Source organism: Lytechinus variegatus, chromosome 6 (assembly GCF_018143015.1).
Source record: "Lytechinus variegatus isolate NC3 chromosome 6, Lvar_3.0, whole genome shotgun sequence".
NCBI classification, from domain to species: domain Eukaryota; kingdom Metazoa; phylum Echinodermata; class Echinoidea; order Temnopleuroida; family Toxopneustidae; genus Lytechinus; species Lytechinus variegatus.
The window spans coordinates 39,807,010-39,826,499 of record NC_054745.1 but is presented as its reverse complement, the minus strand read 5'-3'; the positions used below and the strand labels follow the sequence as shown (position 1 = coordinate 39,826,499).

General features: G+C 35.5%; 1 protein-coding gene across 1 annotated transcript; it reads left to right on the top strand.

Moving 5' to 3' along the window:
- Positions 1–409: 409 nt before the first annotated feature.
- LOC121417468 (calmodulin-2/4-like) lies at positions 410–15,002 on the top strand. Its single transcript, XM_041611188.1, has 6 exons — positions 410–459; positions 2,218–2,248; positions 5,073–5,219; positions 7,372–7,486; positions 8,612–8,727; positions 14,949–15,002. The coding sequence occupies exons 1-6, from the start codon at positions 457–459 to the stop codon at positions 14,975–14,977; spliced, it is 441 nt and encodes a 146-aa protein (XP_041467122.1). The 5' UTR covers positions 410–456; the 3' UTR covers positions 14,978–15,002.
- The last annotated feature ends 4,488 nt before the right edge of the window (positions 15,003–19,490 follow it).

The window sequence follows — 19,490 nt, the reverse complement described above, 5'->3', positions numbered from 1 at the left end:
CTTCCGCTGCCGGCCTATATGCGAATGTGCACCTCATCCTAATAGCTCCATCATAACGAGAGATTAGCTCTCGGTTTTACCTTTTCATTTTGATTGTTGTATATCGTACAACAAAATGATTTGCAAAGTAATTATTAATTACTTTGAAAATCGTTTTCACGAGTCATCCCGATCGCTCAAGCATTGAAATCGATATAAAATCGATGTCCAAATCGATAGGCATGCAGTTATCTTTCTCAATCGAATGCGCACCTCGTCTGATAATAGCTCCGAAATCACAACGAATAATTAGGTCTCGATTTTACCTTTTCATTTTGACTGTTGTATAATTGCTTTGCAAATCATTTTCACAACTCACCCCAATCGCTCTAGCTAAACTTTTATCAAGGAAACTACTGATCGAACTTTTGTATTCGAGATCCTATTAAGGCACCAGACTGAAACATAATCGATAAAATGGTAAGTTACAACAATTTTACTAGAATAAACAATTTTCTTTCCCATAATGATAATATTAATATGCTTATGATAGCGCATATCACTGTCAAATGCCTCCCAATTCGCTCATTGGAATGACTGGGTATTAGTATATTGGTATTCTGGAACACTGTCATAGATTTTGTACACTATTTTCTTTGAAATGGAGAAATTATTACTTTAGTCTTTCTTTTTTTTAAATGGCTCTTTGTATTTATTTATTTTTCTTTCTTTTATGCTTTCTTTCCTTTTTTTAATTTTCTTTCTTTCTCTTTCTGTATTTCTTTCTTCCTCCCTTTCTTTTTCCCCTTTCTTTCTTTAATACATGCATGCATTCATTCATTCATTCATTTTTCTTTCTTTCTGTCTGTTTTTTCTTTTCTTATTTCTTCCTTTATTTCTTTTTCCCCTTTATTTCTTTCTTTATTCATGCATTCATTCATTTTTATTTATTTATTTCTTCCTTCTTTTTTTCTATTAACAGTATTTCTTTTTATTTTTATTTTCAACAATTGAGACTATTAATCTCACTGGATTATTTTGCTCAGGAAAATTTATATTTTAATCTAAATGCAAAACCTGATTCGATATCTAAGCTTTTAAGATAAACCACTCTGTGTGTGTGTGTGTTTGAGTTTTGTCAGACGTGTATCAATCAGATATGATTATTTACGTCTGGGACCGACCTTTAACGTCACCATCCGAAAGACGTGACCAGGGCTCGAACCTCTGCATCAATTTGTAACTTCCCCACAGCTGCAGGCGCACGCCACATCGCCCACGATTCGACAGATATTGTGTTATATGTAAATATAGGATATAATTATGTAATTATGAGGCCTATTATTTTTTTTTTTTTTCAGATACGAATTTCTTTTTATTGTTTTGTTTGCTGTCTTGGTCGTTGTAGGTCTAATTTATTTAAGAAATGAAGTAGCATTTCAATTCAAATTTAACTTCTTATATATTTTTTTTCTGTCATCACGATCAAGAGGCAAAATCCTGTTTTAATTTCTTTAAATGTACTGACTTGACTACATCAATTCTGATGATAAAATGTTCTTTTTTAATCGGTAATATTAATTTCACAGTATAAACTTCGGCATCAAAACAATATGAATTTGTGAAGATCTGTTCCTCTTCTATAATGAATATGCCATAACGCAATCACATAAAACGGACAAGAATCAAACAAAAAATGATAATGATGATTAAAAAGTGATAGCTTTCATTTCCGCAAAACCAAAATCGTTATTTTATTTTGTTCTTATACTTTTTTTGTTTTTTGTGATGTATGAATACCACAATCCCACTTCCGTCTTACGTGTGTAAAAGGTAACGGATCTATTTGTGAATCCCGAGATAATTTGGAAATTCCAAATTTTTAACGTCTATGACAGGGGCGGAAATGTTTCCCAGAAATTTTGACAAGCAAACAAACAAAAAAAAGGTTATCAACCCAAAAGTAAGGTCATCTAGTCCTAATATATATTTTTTGATTTTGAATAATGAATTTCTTACCATCATAAAAGACCAGAAATAGTAGGGGGACATTTGATTTTATGTCCCTCCTACTGTTTTGAGTAGGGGGGGGGGGCACGTTCCCCCCCCCCCCCCCGGGATTTCCGCCCATGGTCTATGACAGTACGTGTCATTGTCATGATTCTATAACTTCCCCCATTCGCCAGTGTTTAACTCTTAATTGTTCAGTTTTTTTAAACGATCTTATCTTTTCCGTAGGAACGCTCCGTGAAGTCAGAGGAAAACAATGGTAAAGTAGCATTTAAAGGGGAAATTCACCCTGACAAAAAGCTTATTGTAAAAATAGCAGAAAAATGATAAAAAATATTGCCGAAGGTTTGAGAAAGATTCATCAAATAATAAAAAAAAGTTATTAGAAATTGTAATTATTTGATTGGTGACGTCATATGCGAGCACAATTCCTACATAGCGAATAGTCATATTAGGTTTTTTTTATTTGTTGAATTGTGTTCCTTAAGGCTAAGATTATGTTATATATATTTTATTATGTTTCGCAGTATTTTCGACCTTGTCATGTTATATTTATCATACTTATGTTGTGAAATGGAAATCAATAAAATCAAATCAAATGGTAAAAAATAAAAAAAATGTCATTTTCTCAGAAAATTGAAAATGGTTTTCACTGTACCTTTTGTATATCAATAGACAAATCATTTAACACCCGATCATGAATAGAAAACAAAATTAAGTCATCAGGAACCATACACAATTTGAAATTCATACATTTTATATTACACACCATATGGAGCAGCCGCTCGTTTATGACGTCACAAATCCAAAACTTTGAACTCTAATAACTTTCTTACTCTTAAACGGATTTTCCTCAAACCTTCACCAACATTTTTCTTTCTGCTATTTTTACAATAGAGGTTTCTTCAGGGTGAACTAAAGGTCAAGTCCACCCAAGAAAAAATGTTGAATTGAATAAATAGAGAAGTATCAAACTAGAACAACACTGACAAATTTCATCCAAATCGGATATGAAATAAAAGTTATGACATTTTAAAGTTTTGCTTATTCTTCACAAAAGAAAGTGATATGCACAGCTCAGTAACATACAAAATTAGGCAGACGATGATATCACTTACTCAATATCTATATTTTATTGTTGAATATTATACAATCATTTATTTGTTTACATGCAGATTTGACAATAAGGACCAAATTGATTGAACCATATGGTATCAAACAATGCTCATTCCACATGTCGCGAAACGGGCTAATAGGATTATGAAGTGCAGCAGCATTGTACAATGTTGTAGATTTGGATGTGATATGTGCATAGGCGTATCCCCCCCTAAATTTGAGTTGGGGGACGATCCCCCCTAAGTTTTTGTTGATAAACTTTTTTTCTTTCTTTTTTTTTGCTTGTAACTGTAGTTTCCTGCGTTCCCCTAACGTTTTTGGTTGATATTCGTTTTTTTGTTTGTTTTTTTGCTTGTCAAAAAAAATTGTGGTCCCCCTCTAAAATTTTTGGCTTCCGCCGCCAGTGGATACGTGAAGGAAAGATTGTTGACAAAGCCCAAGCAATAGTCAAACTACTTCGCAGTGGAAGAAGGTGGGAATCAGTTAAGGCAAGAACAAGCCGTTACGGAAATTCCTTTCTCAGTTCGTCTTCTGAACCATTAAATCGAGAACAAGTCACCTAATTGCAGAATTACACTTACCCTTCAATATTGCCATGTATGTTTCCTCATAAATACAATACAAAACTGCCACAATTGTAAAGAGTAATGATAGTTGTAGTAATAATACTAATGAAAATAGTAATAGTAATGATATGATAATGATATAACAGCAATTATAATAATTACAATAATAGTATCGACAACACGGTCAATGCAGAGTTGTGAATTTTTATATGTGAATTATGCTTCAAGTTTATGACCTAATACTTTTACTCATCTAACAGTTTTAAAATGATGATAATTACACTGATTATGCCTACTTGTTGTTTTTATTTTAACAATGATCTCTTTTTTTATTATTTTAATACGCCAATATTTTGTATTTGTCTCTCCCTGATTATGTGTAATTCCTTCTGTGTTGTAATTTGTATATTTGCATGTAAACAAAATGTATTTCTATCAAGTTGAACAATAAAACAGTACATATATGAATGATATATAAATGTTCAGGGAGGGATTACTAATTGCTTTACTCGACAATGAGAATATAAGTACAATATTTCATATTTCATATAATGCAATAAAAAGAAATAGTGAGTGTTTGACGTCATCAGTCTCCTCATTTGCATACCGACCAGGTTGTGCATATATTAACTGTTTTGTGAAATTAAGCGAAACTTTCAAATGTCGTAACGTTTTTATATCCGATTTTGACTGAATTTGTCAGTGTTATACTTGGTTGATTTTTTTTATCTTTTTATTCAAATCAACTTTTTTGCTGGGGTGGACGAGTCCTTTAGTGGTTTCTCATTCATGTCGGTTTAATAAATTTCAATTAAATGAACAGTGTGAATATTTTGGTGACTAGACTTCTCTTACTCTCATCGATGCTATACTGTAAATGTACTGAACATAATAACCAATAATATAATAACACTTGAATGATTAAAATTTAAGATAATAACGATGAAATTCCATCCAAAACAACTGATGAAGTAGATAACACCTAACTCACATATACCTCTCATATTGGTGGGGACATCCCCCCCCCCCGGGATTTCCACCTGTGCACACCCACCGCACACACACACACAAAACAGATTCGCTGCTCGAAGGTAATACATGAAGACTTTCTAATGTTTCAATGTAAAACTTTATTTACAATAAAAAAATTACAGATTAGAAGAAGAAGAAGAAAGAAGTAGAAGAATAAGAAAAAACAAGGAGGAGAAGAAGAAGAAGAAGGAGAAGAAGAAGAAAGAGGAGGAGAAAAGGAAAAAGAAGAAGAGGAGGAGGATTAGGACGACGACGATGAATATTATGTAGTAGCAGCAGCATCCAGTTGATGGTGTTCGTCTCATTATAGAGGTAGCAACAACTAAGGCCATACATCTTGTAGTTCATTTTTTGTCTCTCTCTACCCAGGGCTAGAAAATATCTTCTCGCTTTTTGCCAATGAATCAACCGGAGAGATAGGAGTTGATGACGTCAACAGAGCATTGAGGTCATGTGGATTCTTACCAACAGAAGAAGAAATTATAGACATGATCCATGAAGTTACGGGAAATAAAGGTATTTACACATTCGTGCGATTATTGTGTTTCAAGAATTTTATTTTTTTTCTTTTCACTAAGGAGTAAAGGACGTCATTTGTATACGTTCGGTATTTCGTATTCCCATTATAATCAATTTACTTGTAGCAAATGACAATTTTATTTGTTGGAGTGCATTTCGGTTATGCCTTTTTTATCAATTTTGTTTGTATTACCATTATTTTATTATTATTATTATTATTACTACTACTACTACTACTACTACTACTACTACTACTACTACTACTACTACTACTACCATGACTACTACTACTACTACTTCTACTACTTCTACTACTACTACTACTACTACTACTATCACCATTACTATCATCCTCATATCACCATCATCAACATCATCATCATCATCATCAGGCATTATTATCATCATCATTATCTTCATCTTCATCGTCATCTTCATCATCATTATCTTCATCAACCTCATCATCACCAGGCATCATCATCTCCATAATCATCATTAACATCATCGCCATCGCCATCATCAGGCATCATCATCATCAGTGGCGTACCGTGGGTCACGGCATTGGGGGGCACCAGCAAAAATTTCGGGTCACTTAGAGAGCGCGCGAAGCGCGCTCATTTGTCAGGTATACTGACCTAATAGAGATATTTTAAGGACATGCAGTGCCATCAAACGGATATGTATCTCACTGATTAAATAATGCGAGCGCGAAGCGCGAGCTGAAAATTTTTGATACTGAACCCTAAAAATTGACATTATAAGCGAATTGTTTTGTAATCATGATACTTAACTGTCTCGCTAAACAAACAATGCGAGCGCGAAGCGTGAGCTAAAATTTTTGTATATATTGACCCTAAACAAGGAAATTTTAAGGATTATATTTTAGAATCCATTAAGAGTATAAATATCTCACCATAGTCATCTAATGCTATTGCCATCCTTTGCTGATTTTGTTAGAATTACATCTAAACACAGTCATAAAGCACCTTTTGTAGTCATGTAATCATGATTAACATACGCATCTTACTAATCAAATACTGCAAGCGCAAAAGTGCGAGATGAAAATTTAGGAAATATAGAACTGAAGAGGGGCATTCTAAGGGTTGTCTGTAGGAATTCTCTAAGACCCTACGTATTTGACTAACCAAATGATGCGAGCGCGAAGCGCGAGCTGAAATTTGTGTATATATTGACCACAAACATGGATATTTTAAGGACTATAGTTACGAATCCATTAAGTCAGAGTATACATATCTCATCATAGTCATCTAATGCGAGTGCCAAGCGCTTGCTGATTTTTTTAGAATTACATCTAAACACATGGAGCACTTTTTGAAGTCATTGTAATCATGATTATTATACGCATCTCACTAATGAAACACTGCGAGCGCGAAGCGCGAGCTGAAAATCTAGGAAATTCAGACATGAAGAGGGGCATTCCAAGAATTGTTTGTAGGAATTCACTAAGACCCCACGTATTTCACTAACCAAATGATGCGAGCGCGAAGCGCGAGCTAATTTTTTTTTTGATATTCAGATCAGAAAAATTGACATTTTAAGGACTGACTTTAGTAGTTCATGTAGAGCAAAAATTTCACCAATCCACTAATGCGAACGTTAGCACGGACAGGAAAAATGTTTTATATTAAGACCTTAAAATAGGGCAATAACTTTCAGTAGTCATGAAAAAGAAGAATATATCACTACTTAAAACAGTAATAACTCTAATTGCGAGGAAATATATTATTTTGTTGTATATTGATTTGAAAACGGGAGGCTTTAGTACAGCAGGTTTATATATCTCGTTGTAAAGTCTATGCGAGCACTAGGAACAATGAAGACACAAGTAAGCAAATAATGTTTCATAAAGTTGTAAAAAATGCTTCTTACGTTATATAACATAATATAATATGATACTATGATAAACAACAATTTCTTCTTTCCCCACTACGTTTCTCTTTCTTTTTCCCTCTTTTTCTCCTTTTCCCCGTTTTTTTTTTTTTTTTTTTTTTTTGGGGGGGGGGGGGCACGTGCCCCCCATGCCCCCCCCCCCGTAGTTACGCCACTGATCATCATCACCACCATTTTCATTTCTTGCAGTAGTGGCATCAATGACATCATTTTATTCTTCTTTTCTTACAATTTTCAGAGAAAACTTCCCTGACCTACTCAGACTTTTTATCACTTATGAAGGAGGAGGATTCCGAGCCCGACCTGAAAGACATGTTCAAGGTTTTCGACAAGCATAACAGGGGAACCATCAGGTCAGTTACCCGTAGAGGGCGTCAACAACTCTGCTTCTGGAAAGTGTGTGTGGAGGAGGAGGGGGCATGTGGGCTGGTAATAGTTAAAGCAATGATGAAATTATAACGATATCATGATAATTGTTATACTGAGAAAATGAATACTGCAATATTATATATAGCCAATTTACCAGCACATGCACAAGTAATATATAATATATAGAATTACCACATTTAAAAAGATAAAAAGAAACAAGTCCCACAAAACGTTATCTTTGTTTTTTACCCCCGAGAATGCTTCACATATATTTTGTAAGGGACGTTTGATTCTGTAAGTTCGTTAAAGTTTCGAAAATGATTTCCACAAATCCTTCTTACTTGAACGTAGCGTGTACTTTTTAAACGTCCATTTTAGACGGTTAACAAGTGGTAATGGACGTTATAAAACCGGTTAGGTATCGATTTGAAAATATTATGGTTGCTTGGGCTCTTCCTAGCTCCTACGTTTAATACGGACTTGGGATTTTTTTTAATAGACCCTTTAAAGGGCATACGAACCAACAGCCTTAATAACACGACCGGCCACTGGTCAGAATCATTACCCATAATGCAACATACGGAGCAGTGTATTCATGTAGTCTTGCAATATAGACTCAGTCGAATGATAACAGATTTATATCACAATAATTATGTTACCAAGCAGCAAAACAGATTCTTTTCCTGGCAAAAACATCTTAAGGCCATCGCACACCGAATTACGACTGTTCGAGATCCGATTTTGGAACAAATCGCATTTGGCTAATTTTTTGAAAATGTTAATTGAATATGTCATTTTATTTGAGGTTTAATTTAATTGAAAGAATATTAGTATAACCATTTTGTAAGTCTTTATTTTGGAGTAAAGGCCAAATTAGTTTCAAATCGTAGTCACTCTTACGTTTTATTTCAAAATGGAATAGCAGACCAATCGCAAGGTGTGTTGTCGCCTTTGGAGTCTGAGTCTACACTAATAAAATTTGAGGGTAATTCGTCCTCGATTTATAACACACAGTCAACGATGGACAACACGCTTTACAAAAAAAGTGCTGACTAAAAACCTTTTTTTACAACCCCCCCCCCAACTCAAACTACCATTTTAACCAGCAGTGCATCGGATCTACAGGAGGTCTTGGTCGATTTCGGAATCAAAGCGAACGACCGCGACGTCGACGAGATGATCGAAGAGGTCGATGAAGATCTGAACGGACACATCACGTATTCAGGTAATTTAATCACGCGTCTAAGTTTCCCCACAGTGTGGTCACAGTGTGGTACACAATATGAAACCACCTTCACACTGTTACATTTGAGCATTTGAACAATGTGAATCACATATCCACATAGTCGGCCATGTGAACACGCTGTGAGCAGTCACACTATTGAAGTGTCTACAGTGTGAAAATATCTTCACACTGTTAGAATGCTCAAATTCAACAGTCTTTTGAAATTTAATCACGCGTCTAGGTTTCCCCACAGTGTGGAACACAATATGAAATCACCTTCACACTGTTACATTTGAGCATTTGAACAATGTGAATCACATATCCAGATAGTCGGCCATGTGAACACGCTGTGAACAATCACACTATTGAAGTGTCTACAGTGTGAAAATATCTTCACACTGTTAGAATGCTCAAATTCAACAGTCTTTTGAAATTTAATCACGCGTCTAGGTTTCCCCACAGTGTGGTCACAGTGTGGAACACAATATGAAATCACCTTCACACTATTGAAATTGAGCATTTGAACAATGTGAATCACATATCCAGATAGTCGGCCATGTGAACACACTGTGAACAATCACACTATTGAAGTGTCTACAGTGTGAAAATATCTTCACACTGTTAGAATGCTCAAATTCAACAGTCTTTTGAAATTTAATCACCCGTCTAGGTTTCCCCACAGTGTGGTCACAGTGTGGAACACAATATGAAATCACCTTCATACTGTTACATTTGAGCATTTGGACAATGTGAATCACATATCCAGATAGTCGGCCATGTGAACACACTGTGAACAGTCACACTGTTGAAGTGTCCACAGTGTGAAAATATCTTCACTATGTCAACACAGTGTGATCAGGGGCCCGTTGCAGAAAGAGTTGCAATCAAACGCAACTCTAAAAATCATGCGCAACTTGATTTTCAACCAATCAACAGCGCGCATTTGGGACTTGCAATTGATATTTTGGCTTGCGTTTAAACGCAACTCTTTCTGCAACGGGCCCCAGACTGTGTGACACTTTGTTCTATCCATCATGATCATGAAAATATACTCCCATAAATCACCCAACATTCATATGACTTTCAAAAACATTTCCAAATGAATCTTACTCTTTGTGGACCCCTTTGAACTTGCTAAAACGCTTCCAAATCATTTACACGCCATGGCCCGTATTCTGAAGTCGGGTTTAACTTAAACCCAGGTTTAAAGTTGTGGTTGAAGTATGGACAGTCAATTGTTACATAATCACTAACAGTAGATAAATCATACTCAGTTAATTCGGCTCTTAAATCATTCATAATTGTGTATAGATGATTGTCTCCAATCGATGAATCAGGAAAGAGCGCAGTAAACATATTAAGAACCATACAACTTAATACAAAAATTAAATACGCTTGGCCTCCCATACTTAAACCTGAGTTTAAGTTAAACCCGACTTCAGAACACGGGAACAAGTCCTTGCTTCTATAGACTATGGCCCGTATTCTGAAGTCAGGTTTATCTTAAACTCAGGTTTAAAGTTGTGGTTTTATTATGGACAGCCAATTGTTACATAAATCACTAAAAGTAGAGATATCATATTTCAGCTCATTTGGCTCTCAAATCATTCATAATTGCCTAGGAAGTATAAATAGATGACTGCATTCCCCATCGATGAATCAGGAAAGAGCACAGTAAGCATAAGAAACATACAACTTAATAAACATTTTGATACTTATGGCTTCCCATACTTAAACTACAACTTTAAACCTGAGTTTAAGTTAAACTCGACTTCAGAATACGGGCCTATATAGCGAGAGCATTTGGAAAGTCCTGAAAATGTCTTCATATTTCATAGATTTTCTTGGAAAGTGTTTAAACGTAATGAAAAAAGTCTAAAGGATATGAAACATGTAAAACAGACGTTGCGAAAACATTTAAAATTCTTTGGACTTTTCGTAATTATCTTGAACGTTGTGAATATGTTATAAAATCCTTTAGGTGTTTAAAAAAGCCTTTGAACGTTTTAAAAACGTTTTGTTTGTTGGAATATAAGAAAAGCATATTAAAGCCGAAGACATTCCCTATATTATACTAAATGCTGAAGTTAAGCAAAGTGTATAAATTTGCACTGTTTACCAGTCGACCTTCCCGGCAAATGGGCGATTCATTAAACACTGTGAAATAGTAAAAAAATCTTTCTCTCAAAATTACAACGCCCATCAAGACAGAGTTGGCTAAAGATAAGATCTTAGAGATGTAATTAATATCATTTCATTATTGCCGCAATCTCACATTTAACTACTTTTCAAAATCAATGCTTATAAATATATTTATCAATTAACCTTTACTTTAATTCAGTTTCAATTTATTTCAATTATGCCATTATCCCAATGCAATTATTAATGAATTTGCATAGTTATCATACTATTAGGTATTTCTATTCAACAATATTTGCGGTTATTAATTATTATTCATTTCAATGATATGTATTCCTATTTTAATATATTGATTTAAAAAAAAATTATATGTAAAAGCATGACAATTCGGCTTGGCTGCCATGATGTATGAGTTTTACCAAATAAACCATTTTATTTATCTATCTATCTATCTACCTACCTACCTATCTATCTACCTACCTACCTATCTACCTATCTATCTATCTATCTATCTACCTATCTACCTACCTACCTACCTATCTACCTACCTACCTACCTACCTACCTACCTATCTATCTATCTATCTACCTATCTATCTACCTATCTATCTATCTATCTACCTATCTACAGTCGTCCTCAAAATTATTCATACCTTTGTTGATATTTGTGATTTTTCATGTTTGTGATGAAATTAATGCATTTTATCAATTTTCTCTATGATTTATGTGTGACCTACTAGTGAAAGAATAACAACAATGCACAATTCAAGAAATTTCTCTTTTCAGGGGTATTTTATTCATAGATATTCAAACAATGTCATGTTCAAAATTATTCATATCCTAGGTTTTCTGAGTCCAATGTCTTTCATTAATAGTCAATAGCATAGCCTTTGTTCTTTACGACTGCTTCTAGACGATTCCTGTAAGTGTCCACAAGCTTCCTGCACGTCTCCTGCGGGATGTTGGCCCATTCTTCCTTGGCGTAGGCCTCAAGCTGTGTCAGGTTGGTCGGGTTCCTAGCCATCACTCTGACTTTCAGATCTCGCCACAAGTTCTCGATCGGATTCAGGTCAGGACTCTGACTTGGCCATTCTAGGACGTTGACATCATGGTCCTTGAACCATTTCTTCACCAGCTTGGCGGTATGCTTTGGGTCATTGTCTTGTTGGTACTTCCAGTTGGGGCCAAGCTGGAGTTTTTCGGCAGATTCCTTCAAGTTCTCATCAAGGATCTGGATGTAATCCTCCTTTTTCATGATTCCTTTGACTCTAACGAGGTTCCCTGTGCCACTGGAAGAGAAACATCCCCATAGCATTATGTGCCCACCACCATGCTTGACGGTTGGCACAGTGTTCTTTGGATTGTATGCTTCCCCTTTCTTCCTCCAGACGTATTCAACATCCATATGGCCAAATAACTCCAACTTCGTCTCATCAGACCACAGGATGGTTGACCAAAAGCTTGGATTTTGCTTCAGATGACCTCTAGCAAAGGCCAGTCGAGCCTTCAGGCGTTTCTTCCTGAGCAACGGTGTCTTCCGAGGCCTGCGTCCATGGAGACCTCCTTTGTGCAAGACTCGCTCGATGGTGGACCGGGACACCTTCGTCCCTGACCGGTCAAGCGTTTCAAGTAGGGCCTTGGTTGTTGTCCGGGGGTTGTTGTTGACCTCTCTGCAGATTTTCCTGGCAAGTTTAGGAGACACCTTGCACTTCCTGCCACGCCCACTAAGGTTCTTCACAGTGTTGTACCTCTTGTGCTTCTTGATTATGCTCTGGACTGTTGCCACAGGGACGTCATACTGCTTTGAAATGGCCTTGTAACCCTTTCCCTCAATGTGGGCATTCACAAGACGTTGCCGTAGGTCCTCACTGAGCTCCTTCTTCTTGGCCATTATTATCAGAAACTGAGAATTACCAGAATGCTTTCCTCTATTTATACCCTTTTAGAAAGATGTTATTTTCCATCATTGTTTAATGGCTTGTTTAACAAAGAGGGTATTTAATTCATTGGAACATCTTGAAATAACTATAGAACAAAGAATAGCACATTCCCAGTGGACAGTGAAAATAATGCGCATTGTCATAAAAGGACAATTTTGTTGAGGTATTGGCAAGGGTATGAATAATTCTGAACAAGTGCAAAAAATAACTTTCGACCCTATCTATTATTATGCTAATGAAGACTTGCCAGCTCATATGTCAAATCATGCATAGCAAAAAGCAGACAAAAGATACAAAGAAAGTTACATCATAATAGCTTTTACAAGTAAAGAATCTACCAAAGAATGTTTTTCCACAAGGGGTATGAATAATTTTGAGGACAACTGTACATGTACCTACCTATCTATCTACCTACCTATATATCTACCTACCTATCTATCTATCTACATTTTGTGTCCATATAAGCAGTTTGTTTAATAGAAAATGACCAATGTGAAATTTGCCTGGCTATTTTGTATTGTAAAGTATTATGAACAAATGATTTCGACTTCAAGTTCCCCCCCCCCCCCTAGATCTCTCGTGTCGTCCAACCGGTTCATTTCCAATTCGTCTAGTGCCAATTTGTCCGATTGCCAATTCGTCTACTATCATTTGGTCTACCATCAGTTCGTCCACTCACCATTTTCGTCTAATAACCAGTTTGTATAATAGCCATTTAGTCCATATAACATTCGGTCTAATTGAAATAAATGGTAATTTGTGCAAAATGAATGAAAATGAAATAGATATTAGAACTGGTTATGAGACGAAATGGGCATAGACAAAATGGTGATTAGACGAAGTGATGATTGGACCAAATGTGATGGATGGAATGGCATTAGACTAAATGAAAGTAGACCATGTGATGAGTGGACGAGTTGACAGAAGACGAATTGGCAGTTTATCGTCCTATCACCTTCTATTAATATCTCTCTCCCTGCCCCCTCTCATCTTCTCTCTGACCCGTATTCTGAACTCAGGTTTAAATTAAACCCTGGTTTAAAGTTGTGGTTTAACTATGGAGAGCCAATCGGAGCAGAAATCCCTAACAGTTCACATTCTATACATCAAGTTCAACTCATATGACACCAGAATTGTTCATGACTGTCTGGGAATATTAAGTGATGTATTTTTCTTCATTATGAAAGCAGAAGGAAACAAAATACTAAACATAAATAAATACAAACAGAATTTTGAACCTTTGCAATTTTAGCAGAGTTAGACCGACTTCAGAATAATTGCCGAGTCTGAGTTTCTCTCCTCTCAGTCAATCTCCGTTTTTCTTTCTTCCTCTCAACCTCCACCCCCCCCCCCTCTCTTTCTCTCTCTCCTTGTCCTTGTATTTCCCCTTTATCTTTCTCTGCTAATACCCCTTTTCCTCTATCGCTCGACCCCCTTTATTTTACTCGTTTTACTCCCCTTCTCTCTCTCCCACTCTCTTTCCGTTTCTGTTTGTGGTAACTCCCGTAGGAACTCGACAGGACAGCATTTTGCTCGTAAACGCCAAGCTGGTGTATAACCAATTACCATGCACAGAAACATTTTACGTCTAGGTTAATCAGTCAGAGTGGCTGACGTTATAGACGACAGTATCACTCTCGGGCCTTTTTTATTAAAGTGGAGACAATGGCAGAGTTGGGATTCGAGCCCACAACCTTGCGATTATGATCGTATCGTCAGCAAATTAGAGAAAAGATAAGATATTGCTATAACGTTTGGCAAGTCATTATAAAAGAAACAATAAGGGTCCTAGTACTGATCCTTGAGGAACACCAAGTAATATGTCTGCACGGCACCACGGGGGATTGGCCTGGAAAGGTCTTTGGCCTTTGCCAATCCCATACATCCACTGCATGTTGGTTCTACTCTTTCTATTTGTAATTATATTGATTTGTTTATGTATTGATTGTTTCTTATTGTTCATTTAATATTGTATGCTGTATATTTTTAATGGATGTGAATAAAGTGAATTGAATTGAATTCCAATGCTCTAACCACTGGAGCCCACACGACCAGTGGTCCCTAACCCTTCTCACGCCAATCGTCATCTCATCCATTCTAATTAAATGTCTTCTCTCTCCCCCTTATTTTTGTATTTCTACAGAATTCGAGAGGATCGTGACATCCCCATGAAACGTTCTTTACATTCAAGTGAAATCAATTGATAAGAAATAATAATAATCACAAAAATTACATAAGAAAATTTGCTCTTTTTCACAATTATGAAATCGTGTCTGTTTCTGTGTGGTACACTTTACAAACACTGAGTAAAATGTTACCCAACATCGGGTAATTTTTTTTTACCCGATTTTTTTTTTCAACGCAACACTGCGTAAAATTTACAAAATATTACCCAACATGCATGTCCCATTTTACCCAATATTGGATAAAGCGTTTTTTTTTTTAGAGTGTTCACTTCAGAGGATACAAGCATTATCATAACTTCACCGTAGATGGCGTTGTTGCTGTTGCAGGGCGACAGGTAAAATTTCATGATTGTGAAAAAGAGTTTTATTTTAAATGAAATTAATGTCATCACACCAATCTGCTGAACTGTTTCATAGAACTATTTACAAAATGTCAAAAGCAGAACGAAAAATCAAGGACAAATCATGAATTCAATTAAGAGGTTATGATAATACTGTGTATAATTCAGAATAAAGATATAGGACTACGAGTAAAATGTTAACTTAAAAAAATGGTTGAAAAAGTAATTGTTTTAATTTAGAATAATCAATCATTTCGTTTTACATCTGTTCATGCCCAATTTTGTTTCCTCTTCAATAATGAAGCTCTTCTCAATAGGTTGAATATTTCGAAAGAAACATTGTCAGAGGAATTCGAAAAAAATGTTACAATAATGTATAGAGTAAATAAGAACTGAAGGATTTTTGAATTCCACATCAGAGAAGTATTGAAACAACGCCAGTTTGGAATCAAACCGATGCTGTTTTAATACTAATTGGTGTTGTATAAACATATTTCTGGTGTTAGACCAAAACGAAACTGGTGTTGTTTAACACTTCTCTGGTGCGGACATATATAGATTCCGGGCTGGTGTTAAATTAACACCAGAGTTTTTGCAGTGTACCAAAATGCCTACAGAAGTCAACCAAAAGCAAATTAAATCATCGAAGACAGAAACCTTCAAACTGATTATTTTTCACCTTACACAGCAAAAATTGTGGTGTTAACCGGTGTACATAGAGGACCACACCAGTTCTTTTACACCGGTGTTAAATTGGTGGTGTTAGTTTTACACCTATAGGTGTTATTACAACACCTTTGGTTGTTACATTTTTCACTCTTTGGTGTTACGTTCAATCTCTAGGGTGTAATTTTTAAACCTCAGGGTGTGTTCCTCTATTAAAACCAATTGGTGTCAGTTTTAACTCCGAAGCTTCGTTATACCGAAGGCCGAAAGCGTCAGTGGCCGAAAGCTGACCAGGTGCTTTGTGATAAGTTTATTTATATAGAGAAAGTATCCTCCCGAACAACTAGACGCACAAATAAGATGATAATCTAGGTGCCATATGCTCGTACAACCTTTTATCAGAAATCATTTTTTGTCACAGGTCCATTACAATGGAATAAACTACCCGAACACCTCCGATTCATAGAAAACATTAAACAGTTCAAACGAGAAATGGCTAAATGGGGAAAAAAAACCTTTAATATGTAATAGAGACTAATGTTGGAATCTATTTTATTCTTTCTCCTCATTTTGTACATATTTTATCTCTTTTCATGTGCATATATTGTTTTCGTTTAGTCGTTTAGTTTTAGGTAACATCTGTACAGTATCATATTTTATTTGTTCTGTTATTTTCCATAGTTAATTATGCTTATTTAGTATTTATACACTATTCTTTGTGTATATATGAATATGTTACCATGTTTTATATTTGTGTTTGTTGACAAAGGGCCTCAACGAAAACCAGCTTATTGCTGATTGAACTACCCTTCCTTTAAATATTTGAAATAAATAAATTAAATGAGATATGATTCAAAACTACGCCTAGCGTCCATGCCTGGAATCTTTTGCTTCTACATAGAACATGATGCACTGCAACACACGTTGTGCAATGAACCCTCTTCCTTTATATATATATATATATATATATACATATATATATATATATATATATGCAGTCATAAATCAAATACAGTGATGTCAAATATGTGCTGGTCGTGTTAACACAATCATGTCGTCTCATGAATGTTGATTGTATTTCGATATTTCTGTAAGGTATGGCATATATATAATATCTGTAGAGCGCATTATTTTCTCATCATTACATCATGAGGGTGGGAGTTTCTTCGGTGGATTTTCACGCAGAACCACCTTGAGGTACGATTCGAAACCCGGAGGCTGTTCGACCAAGACTAGCAATCCATTCCCTGTTCATGCTCTCAGCCGTCATGTAGAGATCTGTTGGGGTAATTGGACAAGATATGGTTAAAGTGATTGGTTAACATTGGTTTTACTTTTAAAACATCTGAGCTAGAAGGTCAAACTTGTCACCTGTGCCTGTGATATTTTACAAAAAGGAAGCCCAGAAAAAATCGCGTTCGAAAATAATTATTTAGTGCTTCAAAAATTGAAATATAAAGTGACCGGAAACACCATCTTAATTTCATCCAATACACTTATGTGTACTTTTTAGGTGTCTGTAAGACGCCTATTTGTAAATCAGGGTTTGCCTTGTATTTTAGCTTTTCATTCTCAATAATGGTTGTTTTCAGGGTTTATTAGTTCTAATACATGCACTTGTACACATGTTTCATCTTGGTTTGAGAATTTTTTAAATCAGCTGCTCACAAAGTTAAACAATACCTTTAAACGGGCCTAATTTTTCGACAAAGTCCTCCCCAGCTGTGCTTTGGCATTTGTTAGGCATTTTCAATGTATTTACTCTGTTAATGAATCCTCCGTATGTCACTGAGCGAAGAAAATCCGTTATAATAATTACTACACTCTCATGCAGATACGAACCAATAGCGCCATCTCGAGTCCTCAACCACTCATACTTGGCCAGTTTCATTACCCATATTGCCAGTGTAGTCTAGTATGGACCCACTTGAACGATAACATGCTAATTAACTACTCAATTAATTTATAGAGGTGCCGGGCCGAGTTAGAGGTGCCGTGGCCGAGTGGTCTAAGGCACCATGCCGTGAGCAAGGCATTTATTCTACAATGCTCTTTTATCCTGCTTTCAAATAAATGGAAATGCTATATGCATTATTGATAACTAAGTGTGAACTTGTTTCTTTTTAAATAATAAATAAATAAATTTACGCCGCAATAATTATGTTACCAAATAGCAATACAATTATTTTTCCTCTAAAAAGATTTGTAATTACAGGTCAATTTATTCTCTATAGTTACTGTATTAGTAGATATCTGAAAACGTATATTTTAAGACTGTGTATTTATAACACACAGTTAATGAGAGACCACACACAGTTCTTTCCCCCTTTAAGTAGAAACTGTGCTATATTAATATAATGATAATTGTTATTTGAATGAGACAGGAAATAAAACAAAGCAAACATGGCACGACACATGCCCTAAGCTATACAAAATCAATGCCTGGATATATATTGAAACTGTTTAAAAAAAATATTTTGAATAATTGATATGGGGGGGGTTGTTTTACAAATATTAAGTATGACTTAAATGCCTGTTACGCGCGGTATAAAAGGCATGGCCGCATTGGTGAGATCAATTCTTTTATTTTGTCACATATATCATATTGCAACATATTGTGGGGTAATTGCAACAAAACCAAAATAGACTCAATTCTACGCCTCCAAAAGAAAGCACTCCGCTTTTCTCCTCACTCGCAATTTTTAGCACATACTGATCCTATTTTTCGGAACCTGAAAACATTAATAATTCATGACATTTATACTTTCTAAACTGCCATTTTCATGTACAAGTTTTCCACTAAATCTATACCTACACTCTTTCAACATTCATTCATATCCTACACGCCACTCATCCAACATCCACCTCACAAACCCGATAACAATATTCGCACATAAAACGATCAGACATCACGGCCCAGACATCTGGAATGATTTGCCCAATGATATAAAACTCACTGCATCTATCTTTTCTTTTAAAGCTTCATTGAAAAAATATCTTTTATCGAAGTATTCTTAGTATCACACCTGCACGTTCACCCACTTGCACACACACGCACTCTTCATTTCTCCTCTTCTAATGATCTGTGACGTAACATTTTCTTCCAGACCCGGACCTATAAAATATTAGGTTTCCATGTAGCGCTTTTCCCCCTTTGGCTGCTATTGCTCAAGCATTTTTTTTTTTGCTTATATAGTGTGCCACTGCATTTGTTTTTTTTTTCATTACTTTGTCTTATTCTTTAATTGTATTCATGTCTAAATTTTGTTATGACACTACTATAAATCTGTCACATTACAATGTACTTTCATGTCGTATTACGATTATGCTTTATGTATTGTAAAATTTATTTTTGACTTTACAATAAATGCAGAAACTCCTGCAAAAAAATAAATCATGCGAAGAGAACCTCCCACTACTGCGTATTGACCAATAAGATTACGCGTTGCATATCATGTACACAGTAAAAACGCTGTTTAAGATTTTACACAA

Excerpts from the sequence above, each read along its gene's own strand:
- LOC121417468 (XM_041611188.1), top strand. Across the intron at positions 2,249-5,072 it reads GAAGTCAGAGGAAAACAATG|GGCTAGAAAATATCTTCTCG; the intron begins GTAAAGTAGCAT and ends CTCTCTACCCAG. Across the intron at positions 8,728-14,948 it reads CGGACACATCACGTATTCAG|AATTCGAGAGGATCGTGACA; the intron begins GTAATTTAATCA and ends GTATTTCTACAG.